The following is a 23,289-nucleotide window of genomic DNA, read 5'->3' on the forward strand; positions in this document are numbered from 1 at the left end:
AAAAATGGTGATGGATCGAAACATAAAGTACACCATTGGAATTGGCATGGAATCAAAAACCTTATGCAGGAGACTTGCTGTGCCCTTGTTTGACCACAAGGAAAATCATTTTATTCTCATGGGCTTGCTTCAAGGCACATTCACAAACTGATTTTACTAATACCAAGATTTTGCAAGCGTTAACTTGGGCCAATCAAATTTCCCATAGAATTTTCTGTTTGATTCAAAATTGTATACGAAAATTCTGATTGGGTCAAATCAGCGCTAGTTTAATCTTGATGAATTGGCCTTTGATATGACAGAATAGACATACATCTTAAAAAGAATATTAGATTTAAACATGAGCGCATTTGTGCTAGAAATCTTTGATTGAGGAATTTAAAAAAAAAAACATCTAAAAAATATGTGTGGTAATTACCAGGAAAATAACGCTGAAAATAAAAGAAAAATCCACCCAAAGCACTGGTTTGGACAGGACAGCACAACCTTCTTATTAACCCATAAATCATTTATTAGGTATCTGGAATCATGATGCAGGGCAGAGGCGAAGTGCCTGAATGGACCTCTTCATTTTCTCTGGCCTACAGTGTTGATGCATTTCGTTGGAATCATGTCACGGATTTGAGCAACAACAAAAAGGTATGCTGGTATGCAAATTTTAAAATAATAACTGAGTCATAATTTGCAATTCTGATTTTCCTTGTAGTACCTTGTATTTAGTATTTTTGATTCCTTATCGCTTCAATAACGTGCCTTATTAAGACTGGGCTATCAAGCTAACATGTCTAATTTCGAAAAATATATATACCGCTGCGTCTTTAGTGTAGTCATGGGGTTGGTTATCTTGTTTGAGTCTTACGGTTTTTTCTTAAGTTGCATTAAGTCGTAATACTGATGCAGAAAGATGTTTTTAACTTACTCTTCTATTTCTATATTCTAAAGTTTAAAATTCACTTGTAATTTTTATTTAGTTTAATCGTTGCCGTATTTTGTACTAAGAAAAATGAACTATGCAGGCGAGGGTGGTGGAGAGTTAAACTCGCGTTCCGGATTCCGTGCAGCTGAATCTTTGTTTACCTCAGCCATCGTTAAAAAAAAGTCTACCTCAATCTCCATGAAACTCAACCCCCGTATAGCCCAATCCCCTTGCATCTCCACCTTCATTCACCTCAATCCCCGTGCAATTTAATCCATATTTAACTCAACCCCATCTAACTTAACGTCCGTTCAACCCAACCCCCATCCCACTCAATTCCTTTGCTATTCAACACCGATTCAAATGAACCTTTCTTAAATGAATATTATAAACTAGAAAATATAACTCAGCCCGTTTTATCGAAAGTGATAAAGTAGACTGGAATGAAATTATCTTTATTCATTGGTTAATTCTTTTATAAGTGTTATTTATCGGTTTTCCTCCCCCGTAATATTTTTCCAACTTCTAAAAGGAAACAAAATGCATATAAACAAATTTCTGATGTGTTGTTTAAAGTGTTTTGTGCCCCTTCGCCCCCCCCCCAACAAAAATCGTCGATATGGCCTTGCTGGTATATGTCCAAAATCGCTTATTGACTTTAGTCTTAGATGTGATTTTGAATACCAGATATTTGGAACAAGAATCAAAGGCGCACACCAAGACGGTTCTCATATAACTCAACCACCATCAACTCAATCACCATAAATTGACCCCCCAAACATCTCAACCACTACATGAATCACTTCTGTTACATTTTTTTCTCGTGAGGGATTTTTAAATATATTGTTTTTAAAACGGAGCAAAAAATGAAAATATGAAAAAGAGCAAAGCGCAACATAAAGTGGGATTGGCTCTTGACTCAAGATTTTAAGTGCTTCTAGGATGTCTCGATTCCTCGATGTGTATTTTCTGTCTTATGAAGCAAAAGAATATAAATGCAGGGTGGATGTGAATCACCAGCCTTAGCATGTCTTGTATACAGCTGGAAAAAGCTGGAACAAAACCTTGAATTTCCCGTTATAAAAAAATAGTTCTGATTTCTCAAGATGCTGCAAAATATCTGTGGAAAGGATCTTGATACAATCTGGGACTTCAAAAGCCATCGACAGGGGGTTCTCGAAGATTATAATCCTTTTTCGTCTTTCTCGACGATTGGACTCTTCTAAGGCACTCTTTGTAGGCATTCTAACAATTGCGTCCTCGTTTTCAATTTATAGCTATTCCCCTAAAAGGCTTCTAGTTGACAGAGAGGAAGTGGCTGCTGCTTGTCTAGTTTTGGACTTTATTTGAGAATAAAGCTTGAATGTCTAAATTACTTAGACATTCAAGCACAGGACATTCCTGAGAATACTCTTAAATTTAATTTTTCCATTTAATTTGAATTAGAAAACTATCACCTATTTACCTTTCAGTGGTAGACCAAATAATTCTATCATTGCAGAAAGTGGGCGAATGACCAAGATCGCCAACTGAATGAGATATGTTTTTTTACCGAATCGTTGTGCTGAATTAATGGTAAATTAAGTAATTAAGTTTGAATAGTAATTGGTAAATATTGGTTAAATATTAATTGGTAAATTAAGTTTGTCCTTATTATATCAACTAAGTTTAAAAGGGAAGAAACAAAACATTTCTGAATCATAATTCTCTAGTACATTTTTGACTCTTTGATAATAACAACAATTTATTTGGAACCCTTTATACATATAAAAAATGTAGAGGGGCATAGGAAAAAAAGAAACGGCAAAAAAAAATAATTTCATTTGGGCTCTGTTTCCGCTGTCACGCATGTAAGGTCCTATGTTAAGTTTTATTCAATTCAGTTCTCAGTTCATTCCGATTGATAATAGAACTAAATTAGTCATTTGTAGCAAACTCACAGTCAAACAGAAAATGACAAAAATCCAAATAATGGTAAATTTTTTTGACTCTAAGAATAATCCTGTTGAGAGTAAACAAAGAAAAAAATGCTTTTAATGGTTTTTGTCATTCCTTTCTGTGGGACTCATTGGATCTCACTAATTAAAAAAACTTATTGAAATTTACCTTAAAAAGTATTCACCTATTTCTTGCGATATCAAATCATAATGCATTACACTCACTGAGGGTAAATAAATAAAATCTAATAATGATAATAGGATAAAAGGGGTGCAGCTAGGGTTTCGATTTTGAGGTGTTATATAAAGAATGTGCTGACAACATCGTCCAGTGTGCCGACACAAGCGGAAACGTTAACTAAATTTCCTTTGTAAATAGGTAAAAGTTAGTGCTGCTAAGTGCTGCAACCTGGATAATAGAAATCTGAACTAATTTAAATAAATATTTTGCCAAGAATTTCTTTGAATTCGTCTTAAATAGCTCAGAAAACCGAGTGATAAAACTGTTTTAACTTCAGAATGAGTCTCTAATAAGCTCGAAATAAGAATTTTAATTTTCGTTTTTTTTGTATTTTTTTTTTGTCCTACTGTCAATTTGAAATTGCCCTGTAAGTCTTTTATATTTAAATAACTTTATATTTAAGTTTTATTGCAAAACTCCTTTTGATCTAGTTTATTTTTATTTTTTGTTCAGAACCTGTGGTAAAGGTTCTGAACATCCATCTTTTTGCGCTGGAGTAACTAAAAAAAAATAATAATTTCAAAACTTACATAGTACAAAGGTACAAATTCCACGCGCACGGTAAGCAGCCGCTTTCATCACAAAATGTCTGATATTTTGCAGGAAACAGTTAAGCCAGGGGAATGAAGCTTTCAGGCATCGGCTCAAATATCGTAATCCTGAAAACCTATGAAACATCTTATGATTTAAAAATATTAGATAAAGTTTTTTCGGAAAGTGATCTTTTACCAGTGCTTTTCTATGCTATAAAGGCAATCTATTTTCGAATTGAAGCCCAATTTTTTAGGAGCTTCATTGTTGTGTGTGGGTGAAAATATGGATATGTGATAGCAAATTTTTTTCTGTTTGGTGTATAAAAAATGGTCTCCCTCCCTGGACATTTTGAACATACTCGGGGAGCCCGGGGCTGCCTAGACAAATCCACTTAATCAAAAATTGACCATTCTAATATTCTTTTCAAAAATTGAACTGCGAGAAGAAAAAGATCGGAGGGTGACCAGTCCTTTTCTGTGCCCTACTTCTCTCTTCGGCCCCCCTGGAGTTCTTTTGGGCATCGGATCAAAAGTTTTGAAGACTTACTTTATCAATAAAGATAATAAGTTCCAAATATGTGTTAACAGGGGCTGATCACAGGGACGTACACAGGGGGACTCAGCCCCCCTTAAAAAAACCTAATTTCCTCCGAAATTCAGTAAATTTTTATTCAAGTTAAAAAAAAAAAATATTGATTATTAAACCCCTCCAAGAAAAAAAATGCATGCGTACAAGCCTGACCAGGGAAGATTTTTTTGTGCTATGACAAAAAAAAACATATGGCTCAAAACATCACTCTCAGTGAATCATAAATGAAACTTTAGGCTTTTGAGGGTTGAAGTAGGCGGTAACCTCAATCTCTTTCATGGTAATTCTGTCCGTTTCAATTTTCACTTGGTTATTCTTTAGAAATTCTGCTTGTTTTAATTCGGGTTATTCATGGTAAGATCGTCAAAACCTCCCGAAACAGCCAAACCAGACAAAACAAATGTTAGAAGGCGCTTGAAATTCCAAAATATCGCGTCAATTCTGGGGTATATGAAGCTTCGTATATATGGTCTTCGTTTTATATGTTAACACTTTTATCATATGTTATTACAACGGGTTATTATATGTTAAAATTTTTTTTTTCTTCCAGATCTACCGAGGGAATAATGACTCATATTCCACACGATTTATAGCCATAGATCCTCCAATCGAAGCGCGTTTTATCCGTCTTCACATTCTAACATGGGAAGGAAGACCAGCTCTTAAACTTGAGCTTGTTGGCTGCCAAGGTATATTAAATCTCTTATTTTATAACACATTTTCTCACTGATTTTTTACGGAAGGGGGCCATATCGTATTTACAGGAAGAAAAAATAATGTAAAAAAATGAGTTTGTCCGATAAACAAATAAACCTTCAAATGGGGATAAGTCCATTTATTAGACAATGAAAAGAGATACAATATTTTGGATATTTGGACCACATAAGCAGTGATCAGCATTAGCAGACATACTAAAGCACTAAAATAATAACTAACATATTTATTTAGAACAAAATAATTACTAATGAATTTCTAACGAAGGTAAAAATCTTCTTCGTCTTCTAATTGCAAAGAAATGTTTTTGAATTTATAGTTATATAGGCTACTTGACTGGTCACATCTCCCTATATACACGACGTATCTTCGATGTAACACCTTAAATTAGGTGTTTTTTTCACTGTCTAATAAATGTAATTATACCCATTTGAACGTTTATTTGTTCGTCACAGAAAGGCAGTGTGGTCTGGGAAAAAATGCCTAATTTAAGGTATTGCGTCGAAAATACGTCGTTGTCAGATATTCATTCTAACATTTATTTTGGTATGAGGGGGGGGGGGGGTACTAATCTTGTTTTGTTATTCATAGCATAAATTCCTTATTCATCCTTTAATACATCATTTTTTATTAAGATGATAAAGTTTTTGTAAAAATTAATACATTTGACACATATACTACGTAAAAAATTATGCTTTGATTTAGTCTTGAAGTTTGAGAAAATTGCAATTATGCTTCCTTTTGAAACTCCTCAGTTTCCATATGTCTATTTTCTCTGCTATGATTAAATCTGTAAAAAAAATAGCTTGCAGGCAAGAATCTACTATAGAATTGAGAGCGAGCAGACATTATCCATCGTGGATAATTTCTGGGCTGCAACCCTCTAGAACCCGTGTTTTATGCGCTTAGTTTAACTTATGTGTTAAAGTAAACTCTACATAATCTTAAACGTCTATCCCTTGTTCAAGTATATTTGCTTTAAGATTTAGGGTTTCAGTTATATAGGAAACAGCAAAATTTTTACCTGAAATTGAAAAAAAGCACATAGGATACGTAAAACACTAAGAATTACAAATAACCTATATCTATTGCATTCTAACGAGCTTTCAGCAAAGCACATGTTCTTGCTGAAAGTTTTAAGAGTCATCCCTCACTTTTATGACAATTTCTGCGGGTTTTTCACTTGCTAATAATTGAATTATAAATTTTTGATGAATATAATAACTATGAGCCTATAAGTTGAAACTTGTCAGTACCAGATACATTAATTCTATTTCAGACTTTTATTTATTTATTTCAGAATGTAACAATATTATCAGTGAGCCACCCTTTACTAGAATGGCAGCAAGTAGTGTGGCAGCGTTTTCAAAGAGGCCAAACTGTGCACCGGAAAATGCTTATTTCAACAGTTTTGCCGGCTGGTGCCCCAAGAAAAGCAGTCGTAAGATAATATTAATTTATCTTTTCTTTTTAAATATTTATCTCTCTTTACGGTAATATTTTTTTATAATTATTAAAGTTTTCTAGAACTTTACTTAGACTTTTAGACTGTAATTAAAGTCTTATTAGAGTCAATAAAATACATCCACATAGTTATTCTTCATAGCTCTCGGTTATTTTTTCCAGAGATAAATTTGGACGTGGTCATAGCAATCCACTTGATTCTTGGACATGCTGAACTTGATGGTGTTATGTCCATCAAGATTGCACTACTTTTTTGGGGCTCTTTTTCACTTATAAAATTTTGCAAATTTATCATACCAAAAACTGTTTATAAGTAACTTTGAATTTCAAACGTTTGGAGTTGGAATATTTTTGTGTGTGTTTGTATTCTTTTTTTTATCCCTTGTTATACTTCCCGATAATTCTGAGTCATCACCTTTTAGTTCCGTTAATTGCCTGGTATTTATGCAAGCTAGAGTTTGTATCTGAGTTTATTGAACCGGGGTTTGCCATTTCCAAATTTCTATTTGACTATCCAGGCTTTAATGATAATTTGTTTGCACGGTCTCCCTTTACAATCTTTTTAAACTACTCAGCTCCATAGGATAACTTACAGGGAAATTAGGTGAAGATCATAGAAACTGGAACTAGGAAACAAGAAAAAAAATAGGAAAATGATTAAAAAAATCACAATGTGATTAAAAAACATTGTGATTTAACATAAGAAAAAGAAATCAGAAACCATAAATCTCCTAAGACATGTAAAAGTAATTCCCAGCCTCTTTATGGATATGTCTTGCACTCAACCTGACAAATTAAACCCCCAATGGCAAAGAGATACTTCATTGGTGAGCATAAATGTGACTATGTGCGCTTTTTTCTGGTTGTCACTAAAATTGGGCCTAAACTCGGCTCGATTCCTTTGAATCTAACCCGGGTTAGCAGCTTGCTAATTTTTGAGCCCATAGACATCTAAAGTTTTGATAGCAGTTTCTTAATTCTGGTACCCTATCAAAATAATTTAGTAACATAATAGTGTTTTGCTGTATGCAAGGTAGAGGAGCCATTTATAATTTCTACCAATATCACTTCTTATTTCTTCTGTATTCATATTTTTGGTTCTGTGAGGGATGTGGACATAACACTCAGTCTGATATTTTCCCCTTGCTTTCTTGCTTTCCGCTTACTTCTTTTTTCTTAGTATAGTGATTTAGGAATTGATGTTCCTGCTGCCGTACCCTATACGCATGGAAGTACTATCCTGCCATCTATATCACAAGGTTAGTTGTCGCTATCCCTGTTTTTAAGTACCTTTTAATGCCTTGGCTGCAAAATTAGCTGCCTCGGCTTAAGAGCCGAATAAACCTGACCCGGGTACCGAAGAACCGATTTAATTTTGCCTGTATCTCTTTTTGCCTCTTCATTGCTTATAACTTTTTTTCTTTGTTTTTACATATTTTAAAGGATGAGCAATTTTACCGTATTGTATATTATTTTTCTTTTGCTAGCCAATCAGTGGTTACAAATTGACCTGGGGCCACCAAAGATGGTCACAGCTATTTCCACCAAAGGGAGATGGGATATTCGGAGACGTCAATGGGTAACACGTTACACTGTTACATACAGCAATGATAGCATCCTATGGTTTACCTATAAAGATGGAAATCATCTGGATGCAAAGGTAATATTTTAGGTTTAAGTAAAGCCTAAGCCATTATATTAAAATTAAAAAGAGGAAAGAAAGGGGTATATGACTGCTAAATGAAAAACTATTCCATAATATAAAAAGTTCTAGGTTAGATTCTTGTTCAATAGATGGCATCACGAATGATCCAGGTTGATAGCGCTTCAGGTGTCTTTTCACAAATAGAAAAACAACTTTTATAATTTACAAACGCTGCGCTTATGAAAAAGTTAAGGTTTTTTTGCTAGTGTTCAGCATAAAATACAAGCCAGTTTCTTAAAACCTAATACAATAGCAAATGATAAAAAAATAAAATAAAAAGAGGTAAGTTCCTGGGGTAAACATTCGGTTTGTGAATGGTGGGATGGTTTTAGTTTAGTATTCAGTCAGTTGTTTCCTACACTCGAAATGGGATAGTTTTAATTGCATTTGGTATGTAGCCTATATATGTTTTGATATCTTTACTAACTTATATGCATTTTCCAAGTGGCACCAAGCACAGGGATAACATAAAGAGCATGTGATAGGCGCTCCACTCAGCCTGGTAAGGAATTTAATGCACTGAAAGCCATGCATTCCTCTGATGAGCCCTGGTGGGAGGTGATCCCTTGGGATTATTTCATTGGATTTCATGTGTTTTGCTTGTAATTTTTTGACAGCTTGATAATTCTGCATGCACTTGAACAATGCTATTTGGTTGACGGCTTGGTTATACTGTTTTATCCAAAGTGATTGAATGGGTGGGTAGGGTCAAGGCCTCGTTCAAGTGCTTATTCATATCAATTAATAAAGTAGGAAAACAATTTTTATTTCTTTTTTTTCTCACCGAACAGTTACCTTTAACACATTACAATGTATTTCACTTAAATCGCATTTAAGGTTGCTCAATTCCAGTTCCTGTAATAATTAAATTAAAAACATGTTTTTTTCAACTGGAAATAAGGAGCAACGTTAAAACTTAAACGAACAGAAATTATTGCGTATACGAGGGAGGCTGCTCCTCCTCAACACCTTGCTCTTTACGCTAAAGTTTTAGTACTTTAAAAAACTTCTTATTGTTCTAATTAAACGAACCTTGTGCTTCAGAAGTCACTCTGAAGGAATTGGGACAACATTCAGACTTTAGCGTAAGGAGCGAGGTATTGACGAGGAGCAACCCCCCTCATATACATTATAATTTCTATTCGTTTTAAGTTTTAATGTTGCTCCTTACTTTCAGTTGGAAAAACTCTTTTTTTAATTTAATTTCTGATCGTTTTTTTTAAATAATGACAGGAAATAATGACAGGAAATAATGACAGGAAATAAATAATGCCAGGCAATCTGACTCCACCTCCACGGAAAAATCCCTCCTCCTTAAGGATATATTCTCTAGAAAATTCAATCCTAGTGAAAATTTACCCCGGACAATTACTCTTAATATCTCCACGCGTAAAATTGAGTCGGCAAAGAGAAAGATAGACATAAGAATTTCGTACAGGAATTCTGGCAAATTCCCCAAGTGTAAAACTTCCCCTGAAAAATCCACCCCCTGATTCTCCCCGTGGAAAATCCCCCGAGCAGAAAATTCGTCCCCTTCCTGAAAAATGTATGCATACTTCCCAATAATAAATACTATACTTAAACAATGGACAAATACCATAACTTATAGACTTTTCCCCAGGAGCTGTGGGGGATCATTATAATGCCAAAGACATAATTATTGGACCTTTTAACTATGCTGAAAAAATGGATATCTCAAAATTTTGATCGGACGATTTTGAGGAGAAAAGGGGCGTGGGAGGGGACCTAGTTAACCCACCAATCTTTTTGGTCACTTAAAAGGCCATTAGAACTTTTAATTTCCTTTAGAATGAATCCTTCCCCGATGTTCTAGGACCGCTGGGTCGATTCGATCTCCCCTGGGGAAAAAAAATGTTTTTTTGGCAAAAAGTAATACAAAATCCCAAATTTTTTCGGATAGTAGCTTGAAATCTCTGCAGTAAGGTTCTCTGATAGCTGAATCTGATAGTATAATTTTCATTAAGATTCTATAACTTTTAGAGGGTGTTTCCTCCCTTTTTCGAAAATAAGGCAATGTTTCCCGTAGCCTTTAATGGGTAAGACTAAACTTATGAAACACATATATTTGAAATCAGCATAATAAGCCAATTTTTTATATATATATATTGGTATCAACATTCCGTTTTTCAGGGTTTTCCGTTTTGGTTAGTATTGAGCCGGGTCACTCCTTACTTACAGTTCATTAAAACGAACTGTTTGATCCGCAGCAACTGCAAATTCAATCATAATCCGAACCACGTTGTGTTATCATAAGTCAAAAGACAGTTTGGCATCGTTATCCAATGAATGCAGATTTTATAACAGTGTGTTCCACTTGAAACAAGGCTTTTCGGACGATGTTTTTCCCACTGTTTCGTTTCTTTCTTTTGGTTATTTGTGCATGGAGCAGGCCTTCAGACCCCTTGAAATCTCAAGAATTTATAATTTTTCCATAACAACGTGTAGGACTTGGCATGCATTGTCTCTTTTTCTGTCCCCTTTCTCTCTAAATTTTACCCCTTGGAGATAAATTCTCCTGTTTGTCGATATTTTAAACTTGTTTATTTTTTATTTCTAGCTAAAAGTTTTTATGCTATATATAGCTAAAAGCTAGATCCTTTCGAAGCTATTTTGACTTCTGGGCAAATGCTGGATATTTAAGTGCTAAATTGCTGGAAATTTTTTAAATCATTGATATTGCATAACCGTGCTTATGACTGCAACCAGGCGCATCAATTAGGGGGTAAGCGGTCATTGCCTCTCTAAATTTAGAAAAGTACCTTTCTTATATTTTCATTAAAAAGATCAAAAAACAAAAATTCACACCTGTAGATTTTTTAAATATTTTTTGCTTCTTCATTAAAAAAAAGTCGAAATAGAGAAAAAAAGTTTCTTCTTCATTTTAAAACATTGCTGCTAGTAAAAGATGATAACAGACGTACATTGGCTAAGCTCCATTAAAGTAATAGTGACCATTCTATTATTTTTGCTCTGAAATTTTTCCCCCAAGAGTCAAAAATGCTCGAATTAGTTTTTTTTAGGATTTATAAATTGTTGTTTTTTCTTTGACCTTGGACGGAAAACTGGGTTCTCATTAGAAAACTTGTAATTCCTAACATCAAGATCGTATAGTGTGGAGGCGTAAGGGTTTTGAACCAATCCCGTCGTAATGTTTATTCAACTCGTAAAGACGTAATAGAAGTGCATAAAAACACATTTTTTATGCGTTTTTTACGTGTTTTGTTGTACCCTCTCTCCCCGAACAAAGATAATGGATATGGCCATGCCTGAAATTACAGTAAAACATGAAGTACTGAACAGAAAGTTCTCAAATTATTTTTCTTTTTCAATTGTGAATATTTTTTTTCTCTTTTGTTTGTTTTTTGTTCTCTTTTTTGACTTCACATATTATACAACTGTATAGTAGTTGACAAATAAATAACAATAATAGCCTATAGGAGGAATATGTATTGAAGTAAAGTCCTTGTGAACCAAATAATACCAAAGTTTTTGAATATAATAAAAAGTTTTTAATAATAATATAATATAAAAGTATAATAATATAAAAGTTTTTAATAATACCAAAGTAAAAAAAATAGAAAAACTACTACACTGGGTAACAAAAAATTCTTTTTTTAAATCGTCCGGGGTTTTTCCGCTGAATAAGACTGATTTTGATACTAAGTCCAAAAATGACCTTGGTTCTGCTCAATTAGGTCAGGTCATAATATTAGTAAAAGAATGAGCGTTACTTGACATAAAATTGCAGAGTTCACGGCATAAATTGACGTTTATTCGATTCCCGTGTGTAAGCAGCTGCTGGGTTGTCTCTGTTCAGCAACCAGCAGTAGTCCGCCATCATGACTGCGTCCAACCTTTCTCGGCACCTATCTTCCATTTAGCACATGTCCTGATGGAACCTTTCTCACAGCTCATTGCTCATTGCCCTAAGGTTTTCAGGAAACTTGACTGTGTGTGAGAACAGGAAGTGCATCCTTATACTCATCGAACACCCAAGTTTTTGGAAGGCCTCTATCATGCTGCTGACGAGTATGGCGTCGTTTGCTGCCTTCATGTTCCCAAGGAAAATGTTCACCACCTGCACAAACGATTTCCACACAGCGCACTCTAGCCTGTTCATTGAGTTTTGGAACTCTATGTTCTTTGTGAGTTGCTGTATCTGTGGGCCATCAAAAATGCCGGCCTTCAGCTTCTCAATGGTTAGTCGCGGAAAAGCTCGGCACAGGTAGTTGAACTGTTTCATTAATCCAAGCTTCATGTGTAGAGGTGGGATGAATACCATCTTTCGGACAACAAGAGTTTCGTTTATAATGTTTCTGGCCCCAGGCACTAATTGTTCTCGCCCCAGGCACTAATTGTTTTCGTGCCGGCCACTTTTTCCTTACACAGTGCTGGACTCTGTATAGACAGTCCCACATACATATAAAGCATAGGTACATCGTGAACACAGACTGATAACCAAGTAGAAAGTTCACCATCTGGAAGTTGACGCAGATGATCCATTGATGCTGCTCATATTGGATTTTGTCAAGCATGTGCTTCACTGCTTCATATTTCTCTTTGAGAGTTGTGGAGTGTTTAAGAGGGATTGAGGTGAACTGATTCCCGTTTTGGAGGAGCACACACTTTAAAGAGTGCTTGTTGCTGTCAATGAAGTGTCACCAATCTCTCGGATCGTATTGAGGAACGCGAAATTTACCAAGAATACCGGCGACATCTCAGCAGTACACCAAGTTTTCCTGCTGGCAGAAGTAGTCCACGTAGTCCTCATGCCTTCTGCAAAAGGAAGTTATACGCGCGTCCTCACCAAGTAGATTTTTATCTTTGAGTCTTTTCTCTTGAGGTTGTCTTCGGCAAGCTGAGATCCCGAACCAAATCCTTAAGCTCACCTTGTGAAAAGGGCTGCGGACCATTTTTCGTTTTATACTCCTCTTCTGCATATCCCTCCTCGTCTGCACTGGTAGCCCTCGTCGTCACTGTCGAGAAGCTCTGTGAACGCTGGAAGAGGAATGTTTTTGCAGTGAGAAACTGGACGGCGGGCAGATGGAAGGTTAGGATACTAGACTTGACTTACTTGACTTAAGGCTCCTGCCGAGGGTTCGAGCAGAGAATGATTAAGAGCCTCCAGGTTGACCTATCGCTTGCTAGGGTCGCAGAAGCCTGCAACCCTCCACCCGAAAATTTTACCGCAACGAAAAACGATGATACTGCCTCAGGATACTAGAGGCTGTGCCAATTCTTCCGGTTGATGCCAGTAGTATTGATGGTGCAGAAGTAACAATCCGATACATGGTATAACGGGTTCCTCCAAACCATCAGAATCCCCAACGTCAGCGAAGTTTTCTCACCCTTCGTCCACAGTTAGAGGACTTCTTCAACTGTGATAAAACACACTGAGGCTTGGCTATATAGTATTTTCAAGGTATCCACAATTCTTACTAATAACACTACCAAGGTAAGTTAATCATTCATCTTAAGCGATCCCTTGTTAACCCAATGTCGCCTTTTTATCTTTACCTACTCCTAGCGTTATTGACTTAGTTATTTTGACATTAATTTTAAAATGTACTCTATCACCATGAAATCTCAAAACCTTTTAAATTATATATATTTTGCACTCTTATCATCATATATACAAATATAGTTTTAACTTGATTTATACAAAATTCCTTGAAAGTAAATAAGAAAATATACATCGGATTCTATTAATTATATATCTCTGTATTAAAATAGTTGGGAGACATATTCCGGAAAGACCACAATTGTTAGCAAAAAATAAACAGGTAAAGACTAATCCATTATTGATAAAGAGTTGCATTCACTTGGGCAAAATAAATTCATTCAGGTCATGATTATCTGAAAAATAGGAAAAAAAAATAAATTGTTCCTGAAGATTACTTTATGCTCAGTGAAAATTTACTAATCAACGCACGTCTTGCACACTGTGTGTGGTGCCCAGCTTGACTTCAAAGTAAGCCTTGTAGGTGAGCTTTACAAATCCTGTGATGTTCTTCCTGTCCACTGACTGCTTGCAATCTCCGCAGATGTAGCAGAAAACGTCAGGACTATTCCTGCATGACCGTCGTACTGAAGCCATACCAATCAACGGAAAGAGATTGAAAAACGCAGGTTAATGTCAAGCAATGTAAATTTAGCATAAATTTGATTGGCTAAGACTTAATTAAACAATCTTGCAATCACGAACACACTTATGCAGCTATTTGAGAGAAATAAGCTAAAGTTGTGGTTCGATATATTTTTCAATAAAAATATGACTAAACTCAAAACCCCTGATATTAGCATATGTGTAGCTTGCTAGGTAGCCCTTTGGCTGTATCTCAAAAAGCTGACCTGATAAAGCAAAATGAATGTGATATTCAGACTCAGTACATCAAAATTAGTCTGAATCAGTTGAGAAACCCCTAACGATTTTTTGGCTGTTACCTAGTGCTGTGACAAAACCAAAGATTTAATTGAATTTTTAGTTTCAACCTGGCTATCATTACTTTAATCCCATGTGGTCTAGTGACAAGGATATCTGGCTCTCACTTAGAAGGCCAGGGAATTGGTTTTCCGACATCGTAAACTTTAAGCCTGTGGTTGCACAGTAGATCGAAACTCTGCTTGGAAAGACAGGTCCCGGGTTTAATTCCAGCTGCTGCAAGATTGGGCGACAGGCTTGCAACCTGTCCTTGTAAAAAAGACCCAGTAACTGAAATCTTGACAATAACGTGCCGACGTACTATGCGCCATTAACAGCTTTGGGGATCCTTAAACTTTTTATCATTATCTTTTAGTAACAATCATTGTTTTTATCTTTTTCCTTAGATATTTGGCGGAAATATGGACATGATAACAGAGAGAACACACTATTTAAATAGCCCATTTATATCAAGATATATTCGAATACATCCAGCCACATGGCATCATGGAATTGGCCTACGAGCTGCTGTAGTTGGATGTCCAAGGAAAGGAGAATGTGGCCCTGGCTTCCTTAAATTGAACGATGCTTCTGGATGTTGTAAGCACCTTGTTTAATCTTTTAAGGGGTGGGCGCACGTAGCTGATTTCGGGAACTGATTTCCAAATCAGCGCCGATTTTAAAAGAAATCGGCTTCGATTTGAGCTTGAAAAGTTTTCTAGTTTTCGGCGCCGATTTACAAAATCAGCGCTGATTTTCATCATGATCATAACAAAAAAATAGGGCTACAAATAAATAGTCATCCAGAGGTATCTGTGGAGAAAGACCCACTACTGAGCTGAGAACTAAACTGAGAACTAAGCTGAGATCAATCAAGCAACTATTAATAAACTCCAGTTGACTATTTGTGTCCATGATTTTTTGTTTGAAAATTTCGCGCAATAAATTTTTCTTTCAGCAAATTTTTCTTACTGCTATCGTTTGTCCACTGATGCTGAAATCGGTTCCCGAAATCAGCTACGTGTGCCTAGCCCTTCAATTTAATTCAATTTATTGAAATAAAAACAAGATGAAACCTTTAGGTTTCAGTTTATCTTTTTTATCTCTAGACACTTTTAATCGAAACGATTTTCTAACTTTGAATATATTAGTTTTTACATAGATAGTTAGCGATAGAATCAAGATGGAATCAAGAATTTTGCTAAATTTCGGGCAATTTTGCAAATTTCTGCCGAAATTTACGCCTTTGGCGAAAATTTTTCCTAATGCCAAAAACGATGGAGGGGCAGTACGCCCCTCCATTAGAACACTACAACAAGGAAGATACCATCAAATTTCCAATTCTTTCGCAGAGAAGCCCTTATCGAATTTTTCCAATTAGTTTAGAAAGTGCGTAGGTAGCATTTTTTTTTAAGAAGGAAAATTCCAAACACTACGAAAGAGTCATGCGCATGACTAGTTACTAAAAACGGTCTGAAAGCCCTGAAAAATGTCAGTTTTAACAATGGTAAGGAATTTTGGGTTTATGTATACGTCTTGCCTCAGACGCTCACACAGGGATTCTAACTTTGTTAAATTCTAACTTTGAATATATTAGTTTTTACATAGATAAATAGCGCGTATTTTCAACAAAAAACAAAAATAATCGAACAAATGTAATCCAATTATCCCCAAACCGGCCAGTAAAGGAGGGGATAAACACGAATGCTATTTAACAATGACATATAAATAATCAAAAAAATGAGGGAGGGAGGGAGAGAGAAAGGGGAGAGTCAGGGAGAAGGAGAAAGAGGGAAAGATTTCAGCAGCTTACAAGAATTTATTCTGGTCACTCAGTAAAAACTAGACCTCGGAAGAATATTAATGCTGAAATAAACAAAATAAAAGCTATTTTTTTTGTATTTACATAGACTTTATAATTTGAAGGTGTATTTCGTTTTCGTATTCATATATGTAAATACATAAAACTAGAATTGGTGTGGAATTGAGCTATTCGGAGGCTAGCTCAATTCAGTTAACAAAACAAATAACGTTGAAACTACAAAGATAAATTGCTGTTTTTTTATTTTTAGTGTATTCTTTCCTAGCAGAGTAGTTGAACTGCTCTGTAACAAGGTTATGTAGTAGCAACTATTCAAAGCACAAAGTCATTGGAGGCCAACGCAGTAGGGGTTTATCTACTTATATCAAAGTCTTGGGAGATGGCCCAATCTGACAAGGGCGCCAATGAGCAAAATCTTGGAAGGGGCAATGTTACAAAAGTGCCAACAACTGATAAAATTAACAAATTTAATCTAAAAAAAAACAAGGAATGAGGGCACCAGAAAAAATCTTGGGGAGCAGGAGGGAGCAGGGTCCCTCCCCTGGATTCACCACTGCAACACGGTGCAAAATTGTTTAACCATCTTTGCTGTATCAAATGGTTTGGTTATCTGTTTGAATACAAATATATAACTATACACACCTAGACACAGAAGGAATGACTCCCTCTGACTTTTGTTCAAATATCCTTGGAAGAATTAGAACATTGTTGCCAAAAGATAGGTTTCATTTGCATTTATGTAGACTTTGCATGATACGCTTGGTGCATCGATTCTAAGAGTTTTCAGTTTTAACAAGCTGAAAAAAAAATCCAGCTATTGCATAGCCAGGCGTTAAACATGTATGCAGTTTAATTCATAATAAACTGTGATTCAATAGAAATAAATAGATTAAAACTGCACCTTTGTAATAAGCTGTTAATTATTATATTTTAATAGTTTAGCATCTATTTTTAAAAAAAGGTAGTAAAGAATATGGCTTTGGACTTTACAGTCCCTACCGGTGGTGCTGAGCTCCATTTCATGGCGCTTCATCCAGGGAGTGCAAATGGGGGTCGGTGTCATCCATCATGTGCTTTCGCACACCGTTCCTGTTTACCTTTCCAAATTTCTCCAGGTAACAACTCAGAGTTGGGTCGACTCTGGGTGAGCTTACAGAGTCACACCCACTGATATACGTTTCAAACCAAATAACCAGTAACCAGTGGCGGATCCAGGTTTTTTTTAGGGGGGGGGCAAAATAAGTTGATCCGATAAACTTGCGTTAGGAGCAAGTTTAATTAACACAAACTTGCGTTAATTAAGTAAATTACACTACTTTAGACTATTTTCGGGGGGCGTGCACCCCCTCACCCCTCCCCTGGATCCGCCACTGCCAGCAACACTAGGACTCGAAGTACTGTGTTCAAGGGCAAAGGATTTCAAGGCTAGTATGATAATCACTCGGCGACGGCTAACGACGGTTATCTATAATTATACATTTTTTTACAGTGGAAAACCTGGCATACGGAAGAAATACGTGGGTAAATGATAAGCGACAAGGCTGGAGAGACTGGCAAACAGGGAGAGCAGCGCTTGCTGTAGATGGCACTGAGTCTGACGTTTTGTCTTCATGTGCTATTTTGGATAATTATTATGTGGATCACCCTGTGTGGATGGTAGATCTTAAAAAGAAAAAGACAATTCAAGGAGTATATTTTGTTAATTGGCAAGGAAAGGGACAGGGTAAGCTGTACTTTACTATTTTATTATATATTTATATTTGATATTACTACATATTATTTCGTATTTACTGACTTTTTTGGGTGACAAAAGCATACATATACTTATATTAAATTCAGGATGTAATTTAAGTGACTGATTTATTTGCAAACTACTATAAAATAAATATCACTTGAGACAACTGCCAAGGGAAGGGAACAAAGCGCCTGATAAAAGATGTTACAACCCTTTGAATTTCAAGTGTTTATTCATTCATCTAAAAAAAACATCATTTCTTATTCTCATCATGCGGTTTTCATAAAAAGTTAAGACTATAATAAAGAAAATTTCTTAACTCAAAAAATACTTCTTAGGCTTTTTTTAAATAAACTAATGGTAAGTATTAAATGGTAGACCACTTCTAGAGGAAACATGTAATTCTATTAAATTAAACATTATTTAATTAAATATTAAATTAAATATTTAATTAAACATGTTAAAAAAAATAGTTAAAAAATGTTGAAAAAGTACATAAAAGCAGCACCATCAAATTCCTTATTTATGCTCTTTCCAAATGTCATGGTCGCTTTTCTGACACCCCCATCCCCCATCTGATGATCCCAGATATAGTCATGGAATATTTTTCATTGTGTTAAATCTCACGATGACTTCATTCGCTATTAAAAATGGGTTCCTGGGTTCTCGACTATGATGAAATTTAGTTTTGCCTGAGCGAGAACATTAGAATTGTGAATATAAATATTATTTGAAATAATATTCAAAAGTGGACAAAAATGGAAGGGAACAGTCTGATAAATAGAACCATGCTGCATATTATAAACTATGAATTTTATTGTTTTAGTGTTCTGTTTTAGTTTTTTTTTCATATTCCTAGGGTTATATCTATAGAAGATCAGGGGGGGGGGTGCATTGTCAGAAAAATAACCGAGATATTTGAAGATAGCATAAGGAAAGGGATCTAATGACAATCCTTTTATTTTTTAGCATGCTCCCTTCAAAAGAGGCCAACCATTCCCATTCTACTGCCCCTCTGTGTGTTTATTGCAATGCTGTTCCAAATATCCAGCGTTAATTGACAAATAGTTAAGGAGGCACTCATGGAAAGACTTCAAGAATAATTTTGAAACCTGTTTAATATTCAAAGTAAACATTTGCAAATAATATGCGTCTTCTGCACAAGGTAAAACCAAATGCAAGGATTAGCAGAAAGTGAATAAGCTCTTTTGAAGCCAAAATGACGCTAACTTATTTTACTTTCCACTACTGACGTGCCGTTGCTTTTTAAGCTCGATAAATAATTGCCGAAGTGCCATTGATCTCACAGCTTGACTGAGCTCTGGAGTTGATGTTTCAGCTAGCTGAAAATTGCCAGTTATTTATTATGGACATCCACCAGTGGCTAATATGGGAGTAAAGTTCATTTGTGATGCAAATGGATGTTTTATTAGGTCGAGGATGCAATTCTAGGTATATATTTGCACATTAGGGGGGTGGGGGTATATATTCTTTGAATATATAGGCTCTAAGAAATCCAGGAATTTCATAGAAAAACTGGGAAAACAAGGAAAGAAGTGATGATAAAGGCTCTCCCTCTGCAAAATGTGTTAACTAGGATTATTCTGCACATTATGGAGTAAGAATTTTTTCTTAATATGTTTCCTTATGTCCAACTGGACTCCTAGGATTCAAGTACTGGTTGGTTGGTTGGCTAATTCAAAGATTTGTATATATATATATATACTGTCAAATTAGCCATCTGGTGGTATCCCATTTATTATTGATAATCCTATCTGCTTGAGGCATATTTTTGCCGTCCCATTAATTGCTAAAAGCTGTTAGTAACTATTTTTTGTTAGCGCCTCGAAGTGCAGATGGTGACGAGCAAAATTTGTTGGTCAAATAAAAGATCATATATTTTAAAAATAAGTGGAAAAATTAGTCCACACACGAATTCTAAATTATTTTCTCTATTAAAGAACATTGTGAATTTCTACTAAAGAATTTACACAACCCTATTTTATGGGCAAATTCCACTCACTATTGTGAGCAACAATTTTCTCTCCTTATGTGAAAATACGTTTTTTGTTTAAGACAATTTGTGAGGACTATTTTTGTTTGGACCAAGAAACGCGCCCAGATCATTCTTAAATTTTTATATGAATTGTCGGCTTAACTTTGCCAAGGTTTGATTGCAACAAAAATATAAACGCAAGAGAGAGGAGAGAGAGAGAGAAATAAAGAGAGAGATAGAGACAGAGAGAAATGAGTAAAAGCTATTAAAAAATTTTTCAAAAATTAAAGCTTTCCCGATGGGAAATAGAAAAATGACGTATTATCTGACCCATTTATAAATACTTTTAGCAGTACCAACCATTTAATTAGTCGAGCGATTTAAGAGAGCGTCTTTGTTCTTCTCTTTACAGGAAAACAGTACTTCATAGAGTAATGCCCTTAATTCTCTGTGTCAATCCTGGTGTAAATTTTTGTTCCAAATGGAATAATGAGGTTTCAAACCCAAATCCTTATGGGAGGGGAGGAGTCTTGTCCCCATCCATACTTAATTACATTTTGGATGCTTGTCAAGGTCATCGAAAGCCTTCTTATTTTATGGCTATCTTAGCATTATCCATGTTTCTTATGGTGACTTTCGACATAACTTAATCCTACTTGTCTGATACATAATTCCAGATTAGAAATTTTATATTATGATGACAAATCCTCTTCTGCTAAACTTCACAGCTTCTGCCATAAAATGAGATTTAGTAGCTGAGAAACACATTCATGAGATCTCTTGCCTGTACTTCGTATTAAATTGCTAATGTTTACATTAGGAGTGCTGAATTACATGCGGAGAGATTCTTCAAAATCCACAGTCAATTCAATCATAGCCACTAGGATAAGTTTAACTGTAATACGGCATTGGACTTTACAGTCCTTACCGGCGGTGCTGATCTCCGTTTCTTGACCCTACAGCCAGGAACAATGGGGGGTTGGGGGCCAACCATCCTGTGCTTTCGCACACCTTTCCTGTTTACCTTCCTCAGATTTCTCCAGGTACCCATTTAAAGCTGGGTGGACTCTGACTGAGCTTACAGAGTACCGCCACTGACCCCTGTCCCAAAGCAAATAACTGGATACACCAGGACTCGAACCCCCGTCCTCTTGGACAAAGGATCCTAAATCCAGCGCACCAATCCACTCGGCTAGGACTTCTGTAGCCGATCGAATTGGACTTTAACTGTACATTTCCAATAACACTTCTTTTCTTTTCTCTTTACAGATAAAATTACTTCTTACCGTGATTATGTGCACAATTTGGAAAAACTCACTATTTATGTGAGCAACAAACCGAAGCTAGACTCAGCATCCCTCCTTTCTGAGGCAAAGTGTGCTACTATTAGTCGTCATAGTGGAGTTCTCTTTAACCCACAAGTGCACGTAGAGTGTGGGGATTTTTTAAAAGGACGATATGTGTATATTAGAGCTGTAGGTGTACCTCACAGGAGATCAAGACTCTTTTTTGCAGTTCTATGCGAAGTGATGGTGTACTAATTGTTTCTGATATATGACGCAATATCGATGCATCGAAAGGCTCTTCGGGCCAATAGATAGACTCGATAGGCTCTTCATGTCCCTCGAATCTCAAAATTTCACTTAAAATGTCACATCTTCCATATAACTTGCCAGTTATTTTTTCTTGCGCCTAGTCTAAAAACAACTGCCTTAAAGGCACTTTCTTGGCATTTCAAACCCCCTATTGAAAAAATCTCTTGGTACTTTTGATCATAATCAGCAACCAAACTTAAACTGTTAAAAAAGTATCAAAAATAGATTGGCAAAAATTAGGACGCTGCATAGTGATTTTTTTCTAGATGATGTGCTGAGGGTGGGTTTAGGGGAAAATTCACAATAGGATAAGAAAATGGTGGAACATCCGTAGTAATCTGGATATTTCTTAAAAGAGGGAGTAAGGGAGGCAAGGATCATGGGGGATCACGGAACATCAAGACTATATTACCGTTTCATAAGAACTGTACCTCATTACTATGTACTTCAACTATACTTCTCACTATGTGAAGCTCTATGTAACAGTGTGCTAAATTGTTACCTATTTATGAAGCAAGTGCTTTTGGAAGACTGATTTTGACAAAAACTCTATGCAATAAAGTTGTTGTATATATAAACTATTGTCTTCAAGATGTGCCAAAATATTCTAAGTAAGTTCCTAAAGTGAAAAAATATGAAAAAGGAAAGAACTGGAACATTTAAATATTTTAATAAATATTGTAAGTGTTCTTAGAAAGTGCTAACCTGCAATGTTCTAAATAAGCTACTCAAAAAGAGAAATCGTGGAAGTGAAAGCAAGCAGACATTTAGCAATTAAAAACTACGTTCCAGTTATACAAAAATATGACGAGAATGTCTTCCTTTTATTCCCTTAATATTTGTGATTTGAAGTGCGTTTATGGTATTGAAAACAAATACTGACTCGATGTCGATTTAAAATGAATCCAAAATCAACTTTTGAGCAAATTTGAAAGAAACTGAGCCAATTTTCAACTCCTTTCAAGTTTTTGCAACCAAAGCTTGAATTCAGATCAAGAACATTCAGTTCCAATCGTTGAACGTTCAGTTGGAATTGGAATCCAGTCATTATTTGTTTTCACCAGAACTTCTTTGCATTTCACTACACAAATTTGAAAAGAAATCTTTCATTTCTTCGGTACATAGGTAGCAACTACAAAATACCCTAAGTATAGTGGTGCCTCACAGTAGCGAGCCGTTCATCAGTTCTTTTTTCAATCCAAAGAAGAAGGCTTACTATCAAGGAAACTCGAACATTTGCGCTGTGTCTTCATTGTATGAGGGTGGCGCTGTGTCTTCATTGTATGAGGATGGCATTGTGAAAGAGTGGCACTGTGTCTGCATTGTATCTTTAAAAATAAATCAAAGATCTAGTTTTAATGAGTTTTCTAGTTTAATAGTAAAACAAACCTCCAAAGACGGACTTTTCTGTAAGGGCAGAGGTTCGAGTCCTGTTGTCACTGATGATTTGGTTTGAAACTGGGGTCAGCGGCGTGACTCTGCAAGCTCAGCCAGAGTCGACCGGCTCCAAGTGGGCTCCTGCAGAAACCTGGAGGAAAGACATCGGAGGCGTTGGATGATATGCCCCCAATCACGGATGACGCTCTCAGCCAAAGGTAGA

At 35.8% G+C, this 23,289-nt stretch overlaps 1 protein-coding gene across 1 annotated transcript; it reads left to right on the top strand.

Annotated features, from left to right (window-relative positions):
• The first annotated feature begins 522 nt into the window (after positions 1–522).
• On the top strand, positions 523–23,050 carry LOC148944110 (lactadherin-like). Its single transcript, XM_089100326.1, has 7 exons — positions 523–639; positions 4,767–4,905; positions 6,231–6,371; positions 7,882–8,054; positions 14,949–15,141; positions 17,853–18,086; positions 21,364–23,050. The coding sequence occupies exons 1-7, from the start codon at positions 529–531 to the stop codon at positions 21,633–21,635; spliced, it is 1,263 nt and encodes a 420-aa protein (XP_088956452.1). The 5' UTR covers positions 523–528; the 3' UTR covers positions 21,636–23,050.
• The last annotated feature ends 239 nt before the right edge of the window (positions 23,051–23,289 follow it).

The sequence above is a fragment of the Artemia sp. Qi Xiang Cuo genome, chromosome 14, assembly GCF_049724085.1.
Source record: "Artemia sp. Qi Xiang Cuo chromosome 14, ASM4972408v1, whole genome shotgun sequence".
Lineage (NCBI taxonomy): Eukaryota > Metazoa > Arthropoda > Branchiopoda > Anostraca > Artemiidae > Artemia > Artemia sp. Qi Xiang Cuo.

Excerpts from the sequence above, each read along its gene's own strand:
- LOC148944110 (XM_089100326.1), top strand. The coding sequence starts at position 529 with ATGATGCAGGGCAGAGGCGAAGTGCCTGAATGGACCTCTTCATTTTCT. Across the intron at positions 8,055-14,948 it reads GAAATCATCTGGATGCAAAG|ATATTTGGCGGAAATATGGA; the intron begins GTAATATTTTAG and ends CTTTTTCCTTAG. Across the intron at positions 18,087-21,363 it reads TTGGCAAGGAAAGGGACAGG|ATAAAATTACTTCTTACCGT; the intron begins GTAAGCTGTACT and ends TTCTCTTTACAG.